Raw genomic sequence first — 21669 nt, 5'->3', positions numbered from 1 at the left:
TAATCCCTTAGAATTGAAACTAGTACATAACAAAACTTGAGGGAGGTAAATATTTCAAAGGAAATGTATAACTTTAAATAAATATATAGGGACTTCCCTGGTGGTGAAGTGGTTAAGAATCCGCCTGCCAATGCAGGGGACACAGGTTCAAGCCCTGGTCCAGGAAGATCCCACATGCCGCAGAGCAACTAAGTCCGTGCGCCACAACTACTGAGCCTGTGCTCTAGAGCCCGTGAGCCACAACTACTGAGCCCGTGCGCCACAACTACTGAAGCCCACGTGCCTAGACCCCACGCTCCACAGCAAAAGAAGCCACTGAAATGAGAAGCCTGCACACCACAACGAGGAGTAGCCCCCGCTCGCCGCAACTAGAGAAAGCCCGCGCACAGCAATGAAGACCCAACACAGCCAAAAATAAATAAATAAATTTACAAATAAACATATATGAAAAGAAGAAAGGATGCCACAATTCTCAGAAATGTGAAAGTAATGTGTAGTAACAGATCAGTGGTTACCTGGGGTCAGAATGGGGTGGGGAAGGGCAGGAGGGAGTGGTTACAAAGGTTATAACCACTCCTTGGTTGTGTTGATGGTTCCACAGGTGCATATATATATGTCAAAACTCATCAAAGTGGAGTCTTTAAACAGTTTATTTTATGCCAATTATACCTCAATAAAACAATTTTATAAATGTGCCCATAGGGAAAAAAACTTAAACGTTATATGAGGGTGTAAAGTGAAAAGTAAAAGTCCTTCTGCATTCCCCACCTGCCACTACTAATGTCTTTGAAGTCTTCCATGAGAACTTTCCCAAGCATATCCATCTCCCTTTCCTCCAAGGAGGTAATAACTCTTCTAAATTTTGTATTTATTATTCCCTTACTTTTTGTTTTAGTTTTACTGCATAAGCATATTTCAAACAATCTGTTGTTTAAATACGTATATTTGGGGATATACATATGTTAGATAATATCATACTGTATATATTTTGCAGCTTGTTTTTTATTATTCAACATTGTACTTTTTTTTTCCAACATTGTACTTTTGAGATTTAACCATGTTGATAGATAAAGTGAAGTTAATTCAGGTCTTTGCTGCACAGTATTCCATTACATAATTATCTGCACTAATGCTATAGCCGCTAACCACATGTGGCTACCGAGCACTTAAAATGCAGCTGTTATGACTGGGAGACTGAATTTTTAATTTTAGTTAATTTAAATTTTAATAGCCACATGTGACTAGTAGCTACATACTAAACCGTGTGCTGCTAGAGTATGCACCTAGAAGTAGAACTGCTGGTTCTTACAATACACACATCTTCTATTTTAGGAAGTCACAGCATACTGTTTTCCAAAGTGCTTTTACTCCCATCCACAGTGCATAGGAGTTTCTGTGGCTCTACAGCCTCACCAACACTTCTATTATCAGACTTTTAAAGTTTTGCCATCTATTGAGTGTGAAATTATATTTTCTTGTGATTTTAAGTTAATTTGCTTTCCATAATTGCAAATGAGATTAAGTATCTTTTTATTGTTTAGTGACTGTGTTTCCCCTTCTGTAAAATGCCAACTCAGTACATGTCTTCAGTACATTTTTATAATACATGGGGGAGGTAGTTGTTGTTATTCATTTATAGGCATGTCATATTCTTCTATTATTATTTTGTCAGTTATATATGTGTTGCAAACATATTTTCCCAGTTTGTGACCTGACTTTTCATATTTAGTGTCCTTTAATGAACAAAAGTTTAAAATTTTCAACACTGCTGAATTTATGTTTATCACTTTAGGGTCCCATGTTAATAAATCCTTGCTTATCCAAAATCTGAAATTTCTAAAAATGCAGAAAAACTGGATCACTCACCCATCATTGGTGATAATGTAGAATGGGACTGCCACTCTGGGAAAGAGTATCCCAGTTTCTTTAAAAACTGTATATGCAGGGAGTTCCCTGGTGGCCTAGTGGTTAGGATTCCAGGCTTTCACTACCATGGACCATGTGGGGCAGCCAAAAACAAACAAACAAACAAACAAACAAAAAACTGTACATGAAAATACCATACAATCCAGCAATTACACTTCTGGGTATTTATTCCAGAAGACTTAATGTGCACACAAAAACCAGAACACAAATGTCTCTAGCAGCTTTATGCATAATAGGCAAAAACTATAAACAACTCTGTGAAGAAAAATGTATTTGACCCCTGCTCCCAGTTCCTGACACAGAGTTCCTAAAACCCTGTAATTTCCTGAGTGATAGGGGTGTGAGGAACATCTTTTGTTCTGATATTTGGTCTTTGATCCTGGTTCCTGACACAGACCTCCTAAATCCCTTGAATTTCCTGGATGATAGGAGCACTTTTTGCTCTCCTGAGGTGACTTTTGGTGGACTCCTGGATAGCTTCAGGATGGGGACTGGTCACTAGAAAGATCAAGCCATGATTAGAAGCTCCAATCCCCATCCTCGGAAGAGAGGAGAGGAGCTGGAGATTGAGTTAGTAATCAATCATGCCCATGTAATGAAGCTTCCATAAGAAATCCTGAACTATGGAGTTTGGAGAGCTTCTGGATTGACGAATACATCCACGTGCTGGGAGGGTGGCACACCCCAACGCCACAGGGACAGAAGTTCCTGTGCTCAGGACCCTTCTAGACCTTGCCCTGTATGTCTTTTCATCTGGCTATTTATCTGTATCCTTTATTATATACTTTATAATAAACTGGTAAACACAAGTGTTTCCATGAGTTCTATGAGCCATTATAGTAAACTATCAAACCTGAGGATGGGGTTGTGGGAAGCCCCAATTTATAGTCACTTGTTCAGAAGTATGGGAGGCCTGGGTTTGGGATTGGCATCTGAAGTAGGGGGCAGTCTTGTGGGAATGAGACTTTTACCTGTGGGATCTGCACTAACTCTGGGTAGTTAATGTCAGAATTGCTTGGTATGAGGGGGGGAAAACCCCACACATTTGGTGTCCAAAGTGTTGCGAGTAAAACAGAGGAAATAAGTGTTTTCCCTTAAAACTCAGAAGTCCTTCACCAGGTGAAAAAACAAACTGTGGTACATCCATACCATGGACTACTACTCAGCAATGTAAAAGGGGTGAGTACTTATACAGGCAGCAATCTGGATGGATCTCCAGAGAATTTTGTTGAATGAAAAAAGCCAATACCAAAAGGTTACATCTGCATGATTTGATCTATATAACATTCTTGAAATGACAAAATTATAGACATGGAGAACAAATGAATGGTTGCCAGGTGGTGGAAGAATGGGGAGGGAGGTGGTGGTAGCTATAAAAGGGTGACATGAAAGAATCCTGGTGTTAATGTTCTGTATCGTGAGTGTATCAATAGCAATATCAATATCCTGATTGTGGTATCTCAATATAGCCCATCCCAAAGGTTTTCAATAATGTGAGTGTGAACCAGAACCATCCGGGGAGCTTTCAGACATACACACACAAACCTCCAAATGGTTTTTCTACTCACACACATTACCTGACGGCGCCAAGGCTGTAGGCCTTTACAGACATTAGATAAGGAAGGGTAAGTGGGAGAGTTCTGTTTTAGGAGAATGGCAAAATAAAGGATTAGGTTGGGGGAAACTAGACAGAGGAAACCTTATGAAGAAGCTATTCCAACAGTACGTACAAGGGATGACGCAGTTCTGTACTGTGGTGCTAGCTGCGGAGACAGAGTTCTGATAGGTTTATGTCTCAAAAAAGGAGCTTAGGGCTTCCCTGGTGGCACAGTGGTTAAGAATCCGCCTGCCAACGCAGGGGACACGGGTTCGAGCCCTGGTCCCAGAAGATCCCACATGCCGCGGAGCAACTAAGCCCGTGTGCCACAGCTACTAAGCCTGCGCTCTACAGCCTGCGAGCCACAACTACTGAGCCCGCGTGTCACAACTACTGAAGCCCACGCACCTAGAGCCTGTGCCCCGCAACAAGAGAAGCCACCGCAATGAGAGGCCCGCACACCGCAACAAAGAGTAGCCCCCGCTCGCCGCAACTAGAGAAAACCCACAGCAATGAAGACCCAATGTGGCCAAAAATAAATAAAATAAAACAAATTAATTTTTAAAAAAGGAGCTTAACCTCTCAAGTAAGCTTCTTAACTAAGTATTGACAGTAATCCCTAATGTCCACAGTTGGATAGAGGATATACTTCTAGGTCTGCAACAAAATAATTACACGTTCTTGCCTTGTGAAATCAGCAAGTGTCCCCGCCACAAGAGAGCGTACCCATCCCTTCCTGGTGGTCCATGCACTTTCTCTGAGGCACAGTTAGTTCCAGAAGGACCTGAGGAGACCTTTATCAATGGCCTCACCTGCCCCATCTCCCAAGTCCCCCAGTTTTCCTGAAAGGTCCTTGTTACTCAAATTTAAACCACTTATCTAGACAAGGCGGCTAAACAGGTACTTGTCCTCTAGTCTTGGCCTAACTTCCTCCCTGCCTGGAGCCCAGAAGGCATACCTGGACAGGGGCAAAGCAGGACACTCTGCTGTGACCTCTCTGGACACAGCCTCTCACCAGGGAGGGGCTACCTGTCATGAGCAGTATTCAAAACCAGGAACCAAGGTGTGGTCTGGGCTCCTTTAAGCTCGAGAGTTTGGGGGTTCCTGGTGAGTCCCCAGAGAAGAGTCCAGAAGAGGAGGAGGGAAGGGGGGTGGCCCACCACAGGGGGATTCCTCCTCTGCCTCCCTGTCAGCCTTCTGCTTCAAGGTAAGACGGGGCAAGAACAGGGAAAGAGGGGAATACTGTTCTGGGAAAATTCCAGAAACTTCCTCATTCCCCAGAACTAGAAAGCATCTAAAATAACTGGGTTATACATTTCTTTTCTCTGTAGTATCTGTATTTTGGTTTCCTTTGGGAAACAGATGAAACACCCATTTCACTGATCAGTACGCACAGCGCCCGTCTCATTTGCCTGCATAGACATCTACCAAATTGTCTGTCTTTCCATTTTACTACCTCTCTGATTCCACCCCTTTATAATGTTCAACTCTTCCTTTATACCAAGATTAGTAACTATGAACAGGGCCGTTTGGGTCCTGTTAATAATAATATAACTCCTTTCCCACCTCACTTGGGAAGGTCTTGTAGAGGAGGTAATGTGGAGGGAAAAGGACAATGTTTGCTTCCCCCCAGATATGTTTCTCCTTAGTCTGGAGATGTACCTTATGAGTTAACTGGTATGGGGAGACAGTAGAAGAGGCATGGAAAAGAACTTGCTGGGCTCAGCTACAGGAATAACCAGAGTCACCTGCGCTTGCGGTGTGGGTGAGGTGGGCAGAAGGGCTTTTACATTTCGTCACATAGCTCCACCAGTCACATGGTAGATGATCAATGAGATCTTTTCAAGATGGTGATGATGAAAATGGCTCCCACAGATCTTAGAGGAAGTCATTGGGTTTGAGAAGGGCACAGAGCCCAGAACAGTGTAGGTAGTCAATAAATTTACATTGACTACAACGTTCCTTAAGTTCCCACATGTTTTACATCACGCTCATGTTTACTTCTCTCCAAACTTTTCCTTTCAGGAAATGAGAAAACATGAAAGTCGGAAGGGAACACTGAGAAACAAAATTTTAGGGGAATTTTGTTCAGTGTCTATGAGGAAGAATCACAATAGAGCTAGAGAGAAAAAAGTATGGTCAGACAAAGGCCAAAACTTTAGGGTTATGACTATGGAAGGAATAGGCCTCCCCAGAGAGGCAGTCTGCATACAGATTTGGGTAGGCTTTATATGGGAGCAAAACCACAGGAAGAAAGGGCTGAGCCCTGACTCAGCTCACCACATCAACTTCCATCATTTGCCTACCAGACCAGACCAGCCCCCCGAGCCCTGGCAGGAAGAACTTGGCATTCGGGAATCTTGGCCCAAGAAGGAGGGGTTCACATGCCCAGCCCATGTCCACATTTTCTTTCTCTGCAGAGAGGCTCTAGGGTCCCAGCCCTGGCACTCCTCTCACTTAGGAAACACAAAAGCCCTATTCCCATCTCATGGGGTCTCTACTCTATACAGGAAGGGCAAACACTTTCAGCATCAATTGTTCAGTCTTTGACCAGCATGGGGTAGACCCTGCTGTCTTCCAGGCTATATTTAACCAGAAGGACTTCCGTCCAGTCATCAACTACAGCATCCCCACTCATATCAACATCTCCTTCACCCTGTCTGCCAGCCTCAAAGTGGTGAGTTCTGACTGATAACATTCTTTCCATAGCCTGCTAATAGGAAACAAGAACTCTTTACCCTGTCAATCCAACACTGCACCTGTCCAGTAGTGAGCAAAGAGTCCCCTGAATGAATTCTGTACAAGTTAAATGTTCATCCTATGGGGTGGAGAGACATGAAGGGGAACGCTGCTGTGACATTTCTGCAGGTAACGTTTGTCCTTGAGTCCTGCCCTTATAGGAATATTATACTAAGAAAACATTAGTTTTCCAATGGGCCCCCATGCTGTTTTTTCCCCTATATTTTCCATGCAACCTGCATTTTTCTGAACTACTTTCTTTTGAGACTTGTAATTGAAAAGCTGAACTGTCACATGGGACCACTTAGGAAACAAAGGAAGGAGGTAGACTAGGACCTGATTTCATGGCATTAATGATCCTGGATGGGGATTTTTTGGTTAGGATGCACAACTTCAGCTGCTGATGTCATTTCTGCGGTTAAAGTTGGTACGTAAGCTCAGCTTTCTTCTTCTCTCTTTCTCCTTGCCTGATTTTCTGGCTTTGTTTGCAAAAATCACATTTTGTTGAAATTGACAGTGCCCAAGGGAATACACAAAGCCAACCAGAATGGGGCCAGTGCTGGTGACAAATAGCTTTCTGGGCTGCCAATCAACTTTGAAATTCAGATGGAAAAAACAGAAAGAAGGAGGGCAGCACAGTTGGAAGCCCCTAAGTAAGCTTCAAGGTCCAAATGTATCCAGAACCCAGCTTACGATTTCCCTTGAGCAGGAAGTGAAAGGCCAGTAAGACTTTGTTAGCTAGAGAAGAGGGACATTATCACCAGAAAGAGAAGAGGAAAAAGAGTTTAAAAGGAAATGTGGTTAAAAAAAAAAAAAAAACCCTCAGGGAATTCCCTGGTGGTCCAGTGGTTAGGACTCCGCACTGCCACTGCAGGGGGCACAGGTTCCATCCCTGGTCGGGGAACTAAGATCCCTCATGCTGCGCGGTGTGGCCAAAAACAAAAGACCAAAACAAAACAAAAAAGCAACATGCATAATAATGTGCACAGTATCATTCTATCTGTGTAAATAAAAATGAATGCTGGAATATACATTTTTTCTAGAATGCTATATAAAAAACTGTTAATAATGGACCTGAGTTGGTGATATGAACTGAGTTGGAGTGAATTAAGGAGGGAAAAAATTATCCTTCATATTTATACCTTTCTGGAATTGTTGAAGTTTTATCATATGCCCATAGTACATACATTTAGAAAAAAAATACATACATATGTATATATTTTTAAGGGACTGGAAGGGCAGGAGATGCTGACATAAACTAGCTCCAGGTTTCAGCCATAACCATCCCTCTGGGCCCTATGCCCTAGATCTGGAGTCACCCATGCATCAGCTGGGACCCAGAAGAATGTGGTGATATCAATAAACTCACCCTGACAGCTGAGAACCTGTGGCTCCAAGACATCTTCATCGTGGAATCGTGGGTATCAGGGCGGGGAAAAGCCGGGGGAAGACCCTTCTGCAAGGAGCAGGCGAGGGTGCTGCAGGGCACACCCATGCAGCGGGGCCACTGCAAACTGATTTCAGAGAGGAGCACAGTCACAGCGCATCAACTTCTCCGCTAGAAATGAGAAAGCGGTAGGGAGAAAAGATGGCGGAGTGGCAGCATTGGGAAGCCCTGCCTTAAGAGCAGAACGTAAACTGATGTGAAACCCAGAGCATCTGCCCCGCCTCCCCTTCCACCACTTAGCAACGATGTGGATCACACTCTGGATGGCCTCTCCGCCTGTGTGACTAATGAAGGTCGCGTTGTGTACAACAAACCGATGCAGGTGACCAGCATCTGTAGCCTGGACATCTACTTCTCTTTTGACCAGAGGAACTGCACCCTCACTTTTAGCTCTTTCCTCTACACAGGTGAGTTGCAGTGGAGGTTCCGGCACGGGGTAAACTGAGATCAACCGTGGGGCAACAAAAAAGCACTCAGAGGCAAAGTCATTTTTTTAAATGCATAAAAAAGGACAGTGGAGTATTTGCTAATTGGGGGTGTGTGGATGGTGGGGTAGGGGAAGTTGAACTTAAGAGAGAACAAGACTTCCTGAGAAAGCCCAGAATTGAAAGAAGGCAATTGGGCAGCAAGGAAGTCACATTACAGGACTGTCTGAAAGAGATAGCTAAAGCAGTTGTTGAATCATCTCTCTGAGCCCCACACAGAGTAGGTGCTGAGCAGATGTGTGCTGAGTGAGTGTCTGTCTCCCCCCTGCAGTGGAAAACCTGTTGCTGGGCATGGACAGGAAGTGTGGGAGATAACAGACACCTCGCGTGACACTGGCCACACACAAGGGGAGTGGGAGCTCCTGGGCATCAACAAGGCCACCCCGAAGATATCTGTGGGCTCCAGCCTTTTTGACCAGATCATGTTCTAGGTAAGGCCAGAGATTCTGGCATGGCTGTCCATCCCCCATTTCTTTCTCATCGTACACTTCTAAATCTCAGAGCCTCTCACCTCTTGCCCTAAGACCAGAAAGTTCCTGGGCACCATAACCCTTATAGCGTTCCTCTCTCCCAAGTCCCCCAAAGAAGTCCCCCTCTCTGAACCAGCTCTGGCCTAGGTTTTCTTTGGTGGGTATGGGGGAGTCTTATTAGTCATATGAAAGCTGCTCCTCATCCAGCCCCAGAAAGAGCCCCTGCTGGAGTGAGCACATCAAGAAAGGAAGAGTCTGGAATCATCTCTTGGTTTCCCTTCAGTTCTAGCTTCACCTGGTTCTCTGCTCTCTCCTCCCCACCGGGTGGCCATCAGGCGCAGGCCCAGCCTCTACGTCATAAACCTCCTGGTGCCCAGTAGCTTTCTGATAGCCATCGACGCCCTCAGCTTCTACCTGCCGGCAGAAAGTGAGAGCCGCGCCCCATTCAAGATGACACTCCTGCTGGGCTACAACATCTTCCTGCTCATGATGAATGACTTACTCCCTGCCAGTGGCACCTCCCTCATCAGTATGGCCCCCACCCCACTGTTGAAAAATGAAAAAAGAAAAAACAAGGAGGCAGGGTAGGTGGGTGAACTGGCTAGATCTGCTGAGGCAGCAGAGGGAGACAGTGGTCATCTTAGAAAGGGCTCGGTGTGTGAGACAGAAAAAAGGGGGGCTTGGTGGTTCCTCTGGACCTGACTCACTCAGGTGTGCTCCTTCCCGCCACCCAGGTGTCTACTTTGCCCTGTGTCTGTCACTGATGGTGGTCAGCCTGCTGGAGACCATCTTCATCACCTACCTGCTGCACCTGGCCACCATCCAGCCCCCACCCATGCCTCGCTGCCGCCATCCCCTGCTTCTACACTGCACCAGCCCAAGGAAATGCTGCCCTGCTGCTCTCTGGAAGGAGGATGTGGGCCTGGGCCTCACACCCACCCACCTGTCCGGTAAGAGAAGTCTGCACTGCCCGCACTCTCTGCACTGGGCCCAACTTCCCATTTCTCTAATCCTGTCTCCTTCCCACTTCACAGCTGAGTCTCTGCCCTCTCCACAGGACAGAAGGAGCCAGGGGAATTGGGAGGGAAGGAGCTGGGACCCAGAGAGGCAGAACTGAATGGTGGCTCAGGATGGACAAGGGCCCGGCTAGCTGACCTGTGGGTGCAGTTCAGCCACATGATGGACACCCTGCTCTTCCGCGTCAACCTGCTTTTCTTGGCCACCTCCATCACTACGGTCATCATCCTCTGGAACACCTAGGAGTAGTGTTCTAATGGTGCAAGAACACCTGGTGTTCAGGTTTCCTTGGCTTCAACTAACCATCCCAGGCCCTGTTCCCCTGCTCCAGTCCACATACAACAGTCCCAGAAATGTGCCCGCGATCCCTGCTCCAGCCCTCCCAGGGCTTAAACAGAACCACTGCCGACTCTCTCAGAACTGACATTATATTTCCAAAACACAATGAATTCAGAATATACATGTTTATGTTAGAAATATCATTTTTACTGGAAAAGGAAGGCTTTATAATAAAGACTACAAATATTTACCAAAAAGTAATTCATGTTGCTGGAATAGAGGACAGGGATTAAATCTCTTGAAAAATAGGCTGAAATATTTATTTATTGTTTTAATAAATATTTATTGAGCATCTACTACCTGCTAGGCACTGTTCTGAACTGTGAAGATACAGCAGTAAACCAAACTGGCAAAAATCTCTATCCACATGGAGCTTACATTGGGGGTGGGTGGAGAGTGACAGTAAAGAAGATAAGTGAGAGAAACATAGAGTATGTGCTAAGTGCCAAGGAGAAAAAGCAAATCAGGGAAGGCAGAATGGGAAATGTGCGGAGGGGCTGCAAGTTTAGGAGGGTGGCCAAGGAAGACCTCATGATAACTTCCTGCCGGGCTGGGTCCTGTGCATGGTTCCACAATAATGCCAGCTGGAGACTGCTGTAACCCAGTCTTTTACGAGAGGCTCAGAGGTTATGTAACTTGCCCAAAGTCATGCAGTTCTTGCTATTTTTAGTTCTTTTTTTCAGGGATAGATTTCGGGTGTGTGCTTAATGAATGTTTACCGAGCCCAGGTGAGGGGATAAACAAATGTCCTTGGGTAACCCTGTGGGAGACTTGAGGAACCAAACACAATGTCTGTCCTCAAAGAGCTTGTGGCACAGTTGGAGAACTAAAATACATATGTAAATAATTTCAATGAAATGTAGAACATCTTTTTAAAGCTTTGTTGAGCACCATTAAAGAGAAACTGCAGGAATTCCCTGGTGGTCCAGTGGTTAGGACTTGGTGCTCTCACTGCCGGGGCCCTAGGTTCGATCCCTGGTCGGGGAACTAAGATCCTGCAAGAGCGTCACATGTCCAAAAAAAAGAGAGAGAGAGAAACTGCTACAGAGTTCAAAGGAGAAAGAATTCCTCTAGCTGGAGCAATGGTTCTCAATCCTGGCCGCACGTTAGAATCATCTGAGGAGATTTTCAAATAATCCTAATACCCAGGCTTTACCCCAGACCAATTAAATCAGAACCTTTGGCATGGGCCACGGCTTTTGTGCGTTTGAAAGCTCCCCATGAGATTCTAATGTGCAGCCAGAGTTGGAACTACTGGGCTAGAGGTTAGGAGAGCTTCATGTGGAGAAGGCAGTGAACAGAATGTATGAACAGATGGAGGGACATGAGGCCTGAGAGGACTCACTGGTCACAATACACCTCTGGGGTTACATATAGGTAAAATCATAGCAAATGGGCCTCAGGGCATCCAGGAGTTTGTGCAGCAATAGTTAAATAGTGGGATCCAAGCAGAATCCCAACACACTCATTCTCGTGGTACTCAGGGGACTCGAGTGTCCAGAACAAACTCATAAAACCATTTGCCAGAAATAGTCCCCAGTAGAATGCAAATGGTGCAGACTTTAGCAAACAGCTTGGCAGTTCCTCAAAGTGTTGAACACAGAATTACTATATGATTCCATTCCTAGATATATACCCAGGAGAAATGAAAACATATGTTCACACAAAAACTTGTATTCAAATGTTCATAGTGACATTGTTCTTAATAGCCAAAAAGTGGAAACAACCCAAATGTCTATCAACTGATGAATGAATACATAAGATGTTATATATCCATACAATGGGATATTATTTGGCCATAAAAAGAAATGAAGCACATGATATAGGCTACAACATAGATGAACCTTAAAAACAAGCTAAGTAAAAGAAAAACCAGTCACAAAAGACCACATATTATATAATCCCATTTATATGAAATGTCCAGAATATGCTAATTCATAGAAGCAGAAAGTAAATTAGTGGTTGCCTAGGACTTAGTGGGGAACGGGGTAGGTGAAAGAGGAATGGCTGCTAATGAGTACAGGATTTCTTTGGGGGATGATTGAACAAAATGTTCTAAAATTAGACTGTGGTGATGATTGCATAACTCTGCAAATGTACTAAAAACCATTGAATTGTGTGCTTCAAATGGGTGAATTTTATGGTACGTAAATTATATCTCAATAAAGGAATTAAACAACAACAAAAATTAAATAACCCCCCACAAAATTCTCTCTTTTCACCACTTCCGGCTTATTCTCTCATTCCACTGCTCCCCGCTGTCACCTCCCAGACTCTCTCATTCCCGGATCCATATATTCAACTTTCATCAGTGTCTGCCCTGGCCCTCCTCTACCTTCGGATGAATCACCAGGGCTCAAGGACCTCAGCTCCCCACCCACCTATCAGCTCTACGTGCTTCCTTGATGTTGACATCACTCACAGCTTCAGTTCGCACACAGCTTCCACCATTTCTAATTATATGAAACCCTCACAGCCAGACCAGCTCAGGGCTCCTTGATAGGAGATGGGGATTCAGACAATACACCTAAGATGAGTTTCCAGAGCTTTGGACTATTTCTCATGGGGATGGAGGAGGTTGGGGGATGCAATGAAGAACAGCAGCCCTGCTTCTATTTCTGCAATTGAAGAAGAAAATATAGGGCTGGGGTAGCTGACAATCCCCACTGGTCAGCCGGCAGGTGGACCTCCTGTACATGCAACATGCCATCAGGCTTAAATGAGAGCTTCTGCCTCCATGGACCTTCCAGTCATCTGGTCCCCAGAACAGCAACATGGAATGAATGAATGAGTAAAGCACTCATTCATTGTTTGGCCAATCTTCACTTAGTGCTTACTTATGTTCTAGACATTTTTTTAAGTGCTGGGGATATGGCAATGAATAAGACAGACAGGAGGAGACTGAGGAGGAGACAGGAGGAGAGTGATGATTTCATGCAATGATAACTGTTCTAAAAAAAATAAACAGGGTAATAGGACAGAGAATGACACACAGGTTAACAGTATGTTCCAGGATGGCCTCCCTGAGAAAATGACATTTGTGCCAGCTGAGAAATGAATGATAAGATAATGATGAGATGTGTCCTGGGATATCATCCTGATGTATTTATTCATCAGAAGAGGTCAGGATGAAGCATAATAGACAGGCTCTACATTTATGGAAGCAGGTCAAGGTAGCCAGGATCTCTGGAGGAACAAGGTGAGAAATTGGAGAGAGACTCCTATGTTGGTTATTTTGTTGCTATTGTGTAATGTTTAAGGATTGTGAGGGTAAGCATTTATAATCCCATCAAAGAATTTAGAAAAGTATCTTTCAAATGGTTTTGATCATGGAATCTATTTTACTCACCCATGCATAATGCCTCACTCAAAAAAGAACCAGTGATAATATAGAATTGAAAAGGAACAAAATTAAAAGTTGCAGCAAACTTGTTGCTATAATTACATGTGAATTTGTTTACTATGTACTATATAAGAGAATGAGTTTACCTGAGTCTTTTTAATCAGAAAACAATGCCCTATAAACTTTAAAATAGGCAATATTTTTATTATACTTGTCTTGATATTATATTACAAGTTATTTAACTAGCTTACATTCTCTGAAAGTACATCACCAATGTAGTGTCACTACACAAGTAGATTTAAAATTTGTATATGTCCACTTTAACAATAAGGTATAGATACCTGAACCAGAAAGCAAAACTACTTTTTTCTTAAAAGCAAAGCTACTTTTGATGCAAATATGCATTGCAACACCCTGAAGGGGGAAATCAAACAACTTACATGACACTGAACAGATGATGATGAAACAAAGCTACCAGTTCATTATCAAAAAGCAGTAATAGCAGCTCAACCACCTCAGGTCAATGCTGCTCATGCACTGATTAAAAAAGCCCTGGAAACAGAGAATTCCAACATGGGGGTGTCTGCTTGCAGGCAGGAGACTTTTAACTTTCCCAGAGAATACAGGATCTTAGTAGAATGAATCAGTAGTTGAATCCTGATGACACTTGAGTAGTGTGCAAATTTTAGTTTACAAATGCCTCATTTTAGCAATCCTGAATTAGCAGATCCTTAGTGATATGTAAAGCTGAAAGAAAGACCTGAAGAAAGGACTTGGATTTGTCAGCCCTTCAGGAGTCCCTCACCACCCTCTAGTGGGGACACTACTCAGACCCCTCTGAGATCATTAGTGAACCTAGGATATGTCAGAAGAGCATATTATGCACAGATGCCTACATTACCCATATTTTCCTGACTAGAATTTGGTCACATTGTCAGATTTTTTTTCTGATTTGTAAAATCATTTATATGAACAGCCTTATAAATCCTTTCTTACATGAAAAGAAATATAAAAGTTGCAAAGAAAACAAAGAACAGGTATTAACTAACATGCACCTGTGCTTTTCATCATTGACCTATTGTTGAGGTTGATGATTTGATGAACTATTTTTCCATTTGTCCTTGTTGAGAAAGAACTCTGCTTGTTTGAGTATTAATGGGTCTAGAGTAAAATAAAGACATGGTGGCTTTTGCAGTTTTCTATGTCTAAACTAAGGCCTTTCCTTGGTTTAAACATAGAAAGTTGTTTTAATAATAATAGTTATCATTTACTGAGTACAGTTGACCTTTGAACAACATGGGTTCAAACTGAGCAGGTCCACTTTTACACAGATTCTTTTCAATAGTAAATTCTGCAATACTACACAATACGAGGTTCGTTGAATCTGGGGTTGGTTGAATCTGCAGATGCAGAATCACAGATATGGAGGAACCATGGATATGGAGGGTCCACTATAAGTTACAAGTAGATTTTCAAGTACGCGGAGGGTGGGCGCCCCTAATTCCTGTGTTGTTCAAAGGTCAACTGTACTTTCTATATGCCAAGCCCATTACAGTCTTTATTTCATTTGATCCTCACAACAATTCTATGAGGCAGATATTAACATTAGACATCTAGGTAGAAAGAATAAGATCCTTCCCCAGGATCATATAGCAAGTAAGTGGTAGAGCCATTTTTAATCCAATTTTGTCTAACTCTTAATCCTATGTTTTAACACATCCAGGTCATGGCCAAGGATTGCAGAAATAATAATTCTTGAAAATGAAAAACTAAGTATTAGACTCTGTATCCAGAATGATCCCCACCAAAAGATTTATCCCATTTCGCTCTGATAACTTTTTTTTTTTTTTAAGGAATTCCTTTATTTTTATTTTTTATTTATTTATTTATTTATTTATTTCTGGCTGTGCTGGGTCTTCGTTTCTGTGCAAGGGCTTTCTCTAGTTGCGGCAAGTGGGGGCCACTCTTCATCGCGGTGCACGGGCCTCTCACTATCGCGGCCTCTCTTGTTGCGGAGCACAAGCTCCAGACGCGCAGGCTCAGTAGTTGTGGCTCACGGGCCTAGTTGCTCCACGGCATGTGGGGTCTTCCCAGACCAGGGCTCGAACCCGTATCCCCTGCATTGGCAGGCAGATTCTCAACCACTGCGCCACCAGGGTAGCCCCTCGCTCTGATAACTCTTAACCTCAGGGTGTCAGTCTTCACTGTGGCCAACATCAGCCTTTGGACTTTCCAAAGTTCTCATGATTTCCTTGCCTCTCACTGGAACCCTCCAAAACTGGCTTGTTCACACACACAGATGAATGTGTGTATAACTGGTGAAATCTGAATAAACTCTAGGGATTATACTGTTTAAAGACAATTTTCAGAAAAAAGGCAAAATCATGACTCTCATACAAATATAAAAAGGAATACGTATTAAAGAATTGACTGGGTGACGTCAGCAACATGGCAGAGTCAAAGCTCCCTTTGCCGCTCCCCTTCAATCTACAACCAGTAAAACATCCAAAATTCAACAAAGGTGCCTCTGCCCAACACACCAGGACACCAGAGAATTCCAAACATCTGTACATCTAAAGGTGGTGGACTGGAACACATACAGGAGGCAGAACTGAGGGAACAGCAGAGTCAGTGGCTGCAGTCCTGACCCTCCGGCCATGGCAGTTGAGTCCACAGCCCCAGAGAACTTGGTAGCGGCAGGGGAGGCAACACACGACTCCAGCAGCCCCAGCAGCCACAGGTAACTGGGCAGCAGCAGCAGTGGGGTCTGGGACCCTGTCCCTCCAGCTGCTGAGGCACCCATGCTCCTGGTCCTTGGCCCCAGACTCGCAGTGGCAGAGCCCGTGAATCTTAAAACACCAGCCAGGACAGAGGTGCCTGAGTGATCTGGGCTCCCCCCTCTCCCTAGGCCTCCCCTGACAGGGCAGATCCTGTGACTCAGGGGAAACTAGTGGCAAGGGAAGAGCCCATCATCCCAGTGCACCAGGAAGCAACAACGACAGCAGCACTGACAGAAGCAAAGCAGCAACGAACCCAGAGGCATAAGAAGCTATAATGAAGGCACAGAGCCACACCTATTACAGAGATGGTGGAAAGCACTGACTCCTAAATAAAACCGAAGGCAGCCCAGGTAAGAGAAACCAAAAACTTGTACTATAGCACCACCCACTAGAAAGAGAGAAGGGCCTCTAACTTCTAACCTGTCACTACTTCAAAGGCACAGGCAAGAGGAATAGTTCATCAAGTGCTATGAAAAGCCACAGTTCACATTATACCACCAAAAGAAAATGACAATTCTCCAGAAATTAAGCTTAAAATCACAGAATACTAATCTAACTGATAGAGAATTCAAAATAGCTGTCATGAAGAAACTCAATGAGCTACAAGAAAACTCAGAAAGGTAGTTTAATGAACTCAGGAATAAAATTAACAAACAGAAGGAATACTTTACCGAAGAGACTGAAACTCTAAAAAAGAACCAAACAGAAATGCTGGAGGTAAAGAACTCAATAGACAAGATGAAGATGCATAAGAAAGCAATGGAAATAGAGCAGACCATATGAAAGAGATAATTATTAAGCTCGAAGATAGAAACCTAGAAATGAAAAAAGTGGAAGAGGAAAGAGAAATAAGATATTTTTAAAATGAGGGAAATTCTACAAGAGCAATCTGACTCTTTTAGGAAGGGCAACATTAGGGTAATGAGTATCCCAGAAGGAGAAGAGAGGGAAAAGGGAGCAGAGAGTTTATTTAAAGAAATAATAGATGAGAACTTGCCAAACCTAGGGAAAGATCTGGATATACAAGTCCATGAAGCTAAGAGAACACCTAATTACCTCAATGCCAAGAGACCTTCTCCAAGACACATTGTATTTAAATTGTCAGATGTCAATGACAAAGAATGTTTTTTAAAGACAGCCAGGGAAAAAAGAATGGTAACCTACAAAGGAACCCCCATTAGTCTATCAGCATATTTCTCAGCAAAAACTCCACAGGCCAAGAGGGAGTGGAAAGACATTTTTTAAATTCTGAAAGATAAAAACTGTCACCCAAGAATACTCTGTCCAGCAAAGTTATCATTCAGATATGAAGGAGAAATAAATACTTTCCCAGACAAACAAAAGCTGTGGGAATTCATAAACACTAGACCTGCCTTACAAAAAATTTTGAAAGGAGCTCTTCTACCAGAAACAAAAAGGCAAAAGAACACAAAAGAACACAGAACAGAATTTTGAGCAAGGTGATAAACAGAATTAGAAAATTGCAAATCTTTATAAGAATAGGTTTGTAAACACTTTTTATAGGATAAAGGTTAAAGGGGGGAAAGCATAAAAATAACTCTAGCTATTTCAATTTGGTAACAAACTCACAACATGAAAAGAGATAATTTGAGAAAAAAACAAACAAACATAAAAGTGGGAGAGGAAAAGGATGGAACCTGTATAGGCAAGTGAAGATAAGATGCTATCTGAAGAAAAAGGACCATTTTATCTATGAGACATTTTATACAAACCTCAAGGTAACCACAAAACATAATATAGAGCAGAGACACAAAACATAAATAAGAGGAAACTGAGAAAACCACCAAACCAAAATGGCAGACAGAAATACAAGGAAAAAAAAACAATGGAGATACAGAGCAACCAGAAAACAAAAGAGAAAATGGCATTACTAAGGCCTCATCTATCAATAATCCCCCTAGACGTAAATGGATTGAATTCACCAATCAAAAGACACAGAGTGGGACTTCCCTGGTGGTGCAGTGGTTAAGAATCCGCCTGCCAATGCATGGGACATGGGTTTGAGCCTTGGTCTGGGAAGATCCCACATGCTGTGGAGCAACTAAGCCCGTGAACCACAACTACTGAGCCTGCGCTCTAGGACCCGTGAGCCATAACTACTGAGCCCACGTGCCACACCTACTGAAGCCCCCGCACCTAGAGCCCATGCTCTGCAACAAGAGAAGCCACTGCAATGAGAAGCCTGTGCACCGCAACGAAGAGTAGCCCCTGCTCGCCACAACTAGAGAAAGCCCACACGCAGCAACGAAGACCCAACACAGCCAAAAATAAATTAATTAATTAATTAATTTAAAAAAAAAAAGACACAGAGTGGCTAGATGGATTAAAAAACAAGACCCAACTATATGCTGCATCCAGGAGACTCACCTCAGCACTAAAGAAAAACATAGGCTAAAAGTGAAGGGATGGAAGATGATACTCCAAGCAAATGGCAGCCAAAAGAAAATGAGTGTAGCCATACTCATATCAGGCAAAATAGATTTCAAGCCAAAAAAGGTAACAAAAGACAAAAATGGACAATATATAATGATAAAGGGGACAATTCATCAAGAAGACATAACAGTGATTAATATATATGCACCTAACATGGGAACATAAAAGTATATAAAACAATTATTAACAGACCTAAAGGAAGAAACTGACAACAACACAATAACAGTAGAGGACTTTAACACCCCACTGACATCAATGGATAGGTCATCCAGACAGAAAGTCAACAAGGAAATAATGACCTTAAGTGAAACATTAGACCAAATGGATTTAATAAGATTTGTATAGAACTCCATCCAAATACAACAGAATACACATTCTTCTCAAGTACACATGGAACTTTCTCAAGGATAGACCATATGTTGAGACACAAAACAAGTCTCAATAAATTTAAGACGACTGAAATCATATCAAGCATATTTTCCAATCACAATGGTATGAAACTAGAAATCAACCACAGGATTTTAAAATTTATTTATTTTTTATTTTTTATTTTATTTATTTATTTATTTATTTATTTATTTATTTATTTATTTATGGCTGTGTTGGGTCTTCGTTGCTGCGCGTGGGCTTTCTCTAGTTGTGGAGAGTGGGGGCTACTCTTCGTTGTGGTGCATGGGCTTCTCATCGCGGTGGCTTCTCTTGCTGCGGAGCACGAGCTCTAGGCACGTGGGCTTCAGTAGTTGTGGCATGTGGGCTCAGTAGTTGTGGCTCTCAGGCTGTAGAGCGCAGGCTCAGTAGTTGTGGCACAAGGGCTTAGTTGCTCCGCAGCATATGGGATCTTCCCGGACCAGGGCTCGAACCCATGTTCCCTGCACTGGCAGGCGGATTCTTAACTATCGCACCACCAGGGATTTTTTGGAAAAAATCCCAAATATGTGGAGACTGAACAACATGATACTGAACAACTATGGGTCAATGAAGAAATCAAAGGAGAAACAAAAAATTACCAGAAGACCAATGAAAATGAAAATTTGACACACCAAAATCTATGGGATACAGGGGACTTCCCTGGTGGCACAGTGGTTAAGAATCTGCCTGCCAATGCAGGGGACACAGGTTCAAGCCCTGGTCCGGGAAGATCCCACATGCTGCGGAGCAACTAAGCCCGTGTGCCACAACTACTGAGCCTGTGCTCTAGAGCCCACGAGACACAACTACTGAGCCCACAGGCTGCAACTACTGAAGCCCGTGCACCTAGAGCACATGCTCCGCAACAAGAGTAGCCACTGCAACGAGAAGCCCGCGCACCGCAATGCAGAGTAGCCCCATTCGCCACAACTAGAGAAAGCCTGCATGCAGCAATGAAGATCCAACACAGCCCAAAATAAATTAATTAATTAATTAATTAATTTTTAAAAAATCTATGGGATACAGCAAAAGCAGTACTAAGAGGGAAGTTTATAGCAATACAAGCCTATCTCAAGAAACAAGAAAACTCTCTGGGCTTCCCTGGTGGCACAGTGGTTGAGAATCTGCCTGCCAATGCAGGGGACATGGGTTCGAGCCCTGGTCTGGGAAGATCCCACATGCTGCGGAGCAACTGGGCCCGTGAGCCACAATTACTGAGCCTGCGCGTCTGGAGCCTGTGCTCTGCAACAAGAGAGGCCGCGATAGTGAGAGGCCCGTGCACTGCGATGAAGAGTGGCCCCTGCTTGCCACAACTAGAGAAAGCCCTCGCACAGAAACGAAGACCCAACACACCCAGAAATAAATAAATAAATAAAATAAAATAAAATAAAAAAAGAAACAAGAAAACTCTCAAATAAGCAATCTAATCTTACACCTAAAGGAACAAGAAAAAGAAGAACAAATGAAGCCCAAAGTCAGTGGAATGAAGAAAATAATCAAGATCAGAGCAGAAATAAATGAAATAGAGATTTAAAAGACAACAGAAAAGACCAGTGAAAACTAAGAGCTGGTTCTTTGAAAAGATAAACACAATTGCCAAACCTTTTGCTAGACTCACTAAGACAAAAAAAGAGATGGTTCTGATAAATAAAATCATAAATGAAAGAGGAGAAATAACAACAGATACCACAGAAATACAAAGGATTATAAGATAATATTATGAATAGCTATATGCCAACAAATTGGACAACCTAGAAGAAACAGACAAATTCTTAGAATTGTACAACCTTCCAAGACTGAATCGTGAAGAAATGGAAAATCTGAAGAGACTGATCACAAGTACAGAGATTGAAACAGTAATCAAAAAGCTCTCAAAAAACAAAAGACCAGGACCAGACAGTTTCACAGGTAAATTCTACCAAACAGTAAAAGATTTAATACCTATCCTTCTCAAACTCTTCCAAAAAAATTTAAGAGGAGGGAATGCTTCCTAAGTCCTTTTACAAGGCCAACATCACCCTGATACCAAAACCAGACAAAGACAACACAAAAAGAGAAAATTATAGGCCAATGTATCTTACGAACATAGGTGCAAAAATCGTCAACAAAATATTTGCAAACCAAATACAACAATATATTAAAAGGATCACACACCATGATCAAGTTAGATTTATTCCAGGGATGTAAGGATGGTTTAACATCCACAAAGTGATCAATGTGATACACCACATTAACAAAAGGAAGGATAAAAACCATATGATCATCTCAATAAATGCAGGAAAAGCATTTGACAAGATTGAACACCCATTTATGATTAAAAACTCTCAATAAAATTCATATAGAAGGAATGTACTTCAACATAACAAAGCCCATATATTACAAACTCACAGCTGATATCATACTCAATGGTGAAAAATTGAAAGCTATCCCTCTAACATCAGGAACAAGGCAAGGTTGCCCACTCTTGCCACTCATTCAACATAGTATTGGAAGTCTTAGCCAGAGCAATTAGGCAAGAAAAAGAAATAAAAGGTATCATAATTGGAAAGGAAGAAGTAAAACTGTCACTATTTTCAGATGACATGATTTTATATACAGAAAACCCTGAACACTCCATCGAAAAAACTATTAGAAATAATAAACAAACACAGTAAAGTTGCAGGA

At 42.8% G+C, this 21669-nt stretch overlaps 2 protein-coding genes across 2 annotated transcripts in view; one reads left to right on the top strand and one right to left on the bottom strand.

The window, feature by feature from the left end:
• The window catches only part of ABCC5 (ATP binding cassette subfamily C member 5), a 200400-nt gene that overhangs the window by 143550 nt on the left and 35181 nt on the right, over positions 1–21669 (bottom strand). The gene's annotated exons all lie outside the window — the stretch shown is intronic.
• LOC309629515 (5-hydroxytryptamine receptor 3C-like) lies at positions 3662–13747 on the top strand (the record flags this gene model as incomplete). Its single annotated transcript, XM_082393607.1, is given in 11 exon segments — positions 3662–3674; positions 4563–4730; positions 6034–6200; positions 6645–6689; positions 7570–7679; positions 7950–8116; positions 8466–8489; positions 8492–8618; positions 8913–9193; positions 9399–9614; positions 9722–13747. Coding segments are annotated over 11 exon segments (1521 nt in total). The 3' UTR covers positions 9925–13747.

Source organism: Balaenoptera borealis (genome assembly GCF_965194805.1).
Source record: "Balaenoptera borealis genome assembly, chromosome: 5".
In the NCBI taxonomy this organism is placed as follows: Eukaryota; Metazoa; Chordata; class Mammalia; order Artiodactyla; family Balaenopteridae; genus Balaenoptera; species Balaenoptera borealis.
The sequence above is the reverse complement of the archived record's forward strand: the minus strand, read 5'-3'. Positions and strand labels throughout refer to the sequence as shown.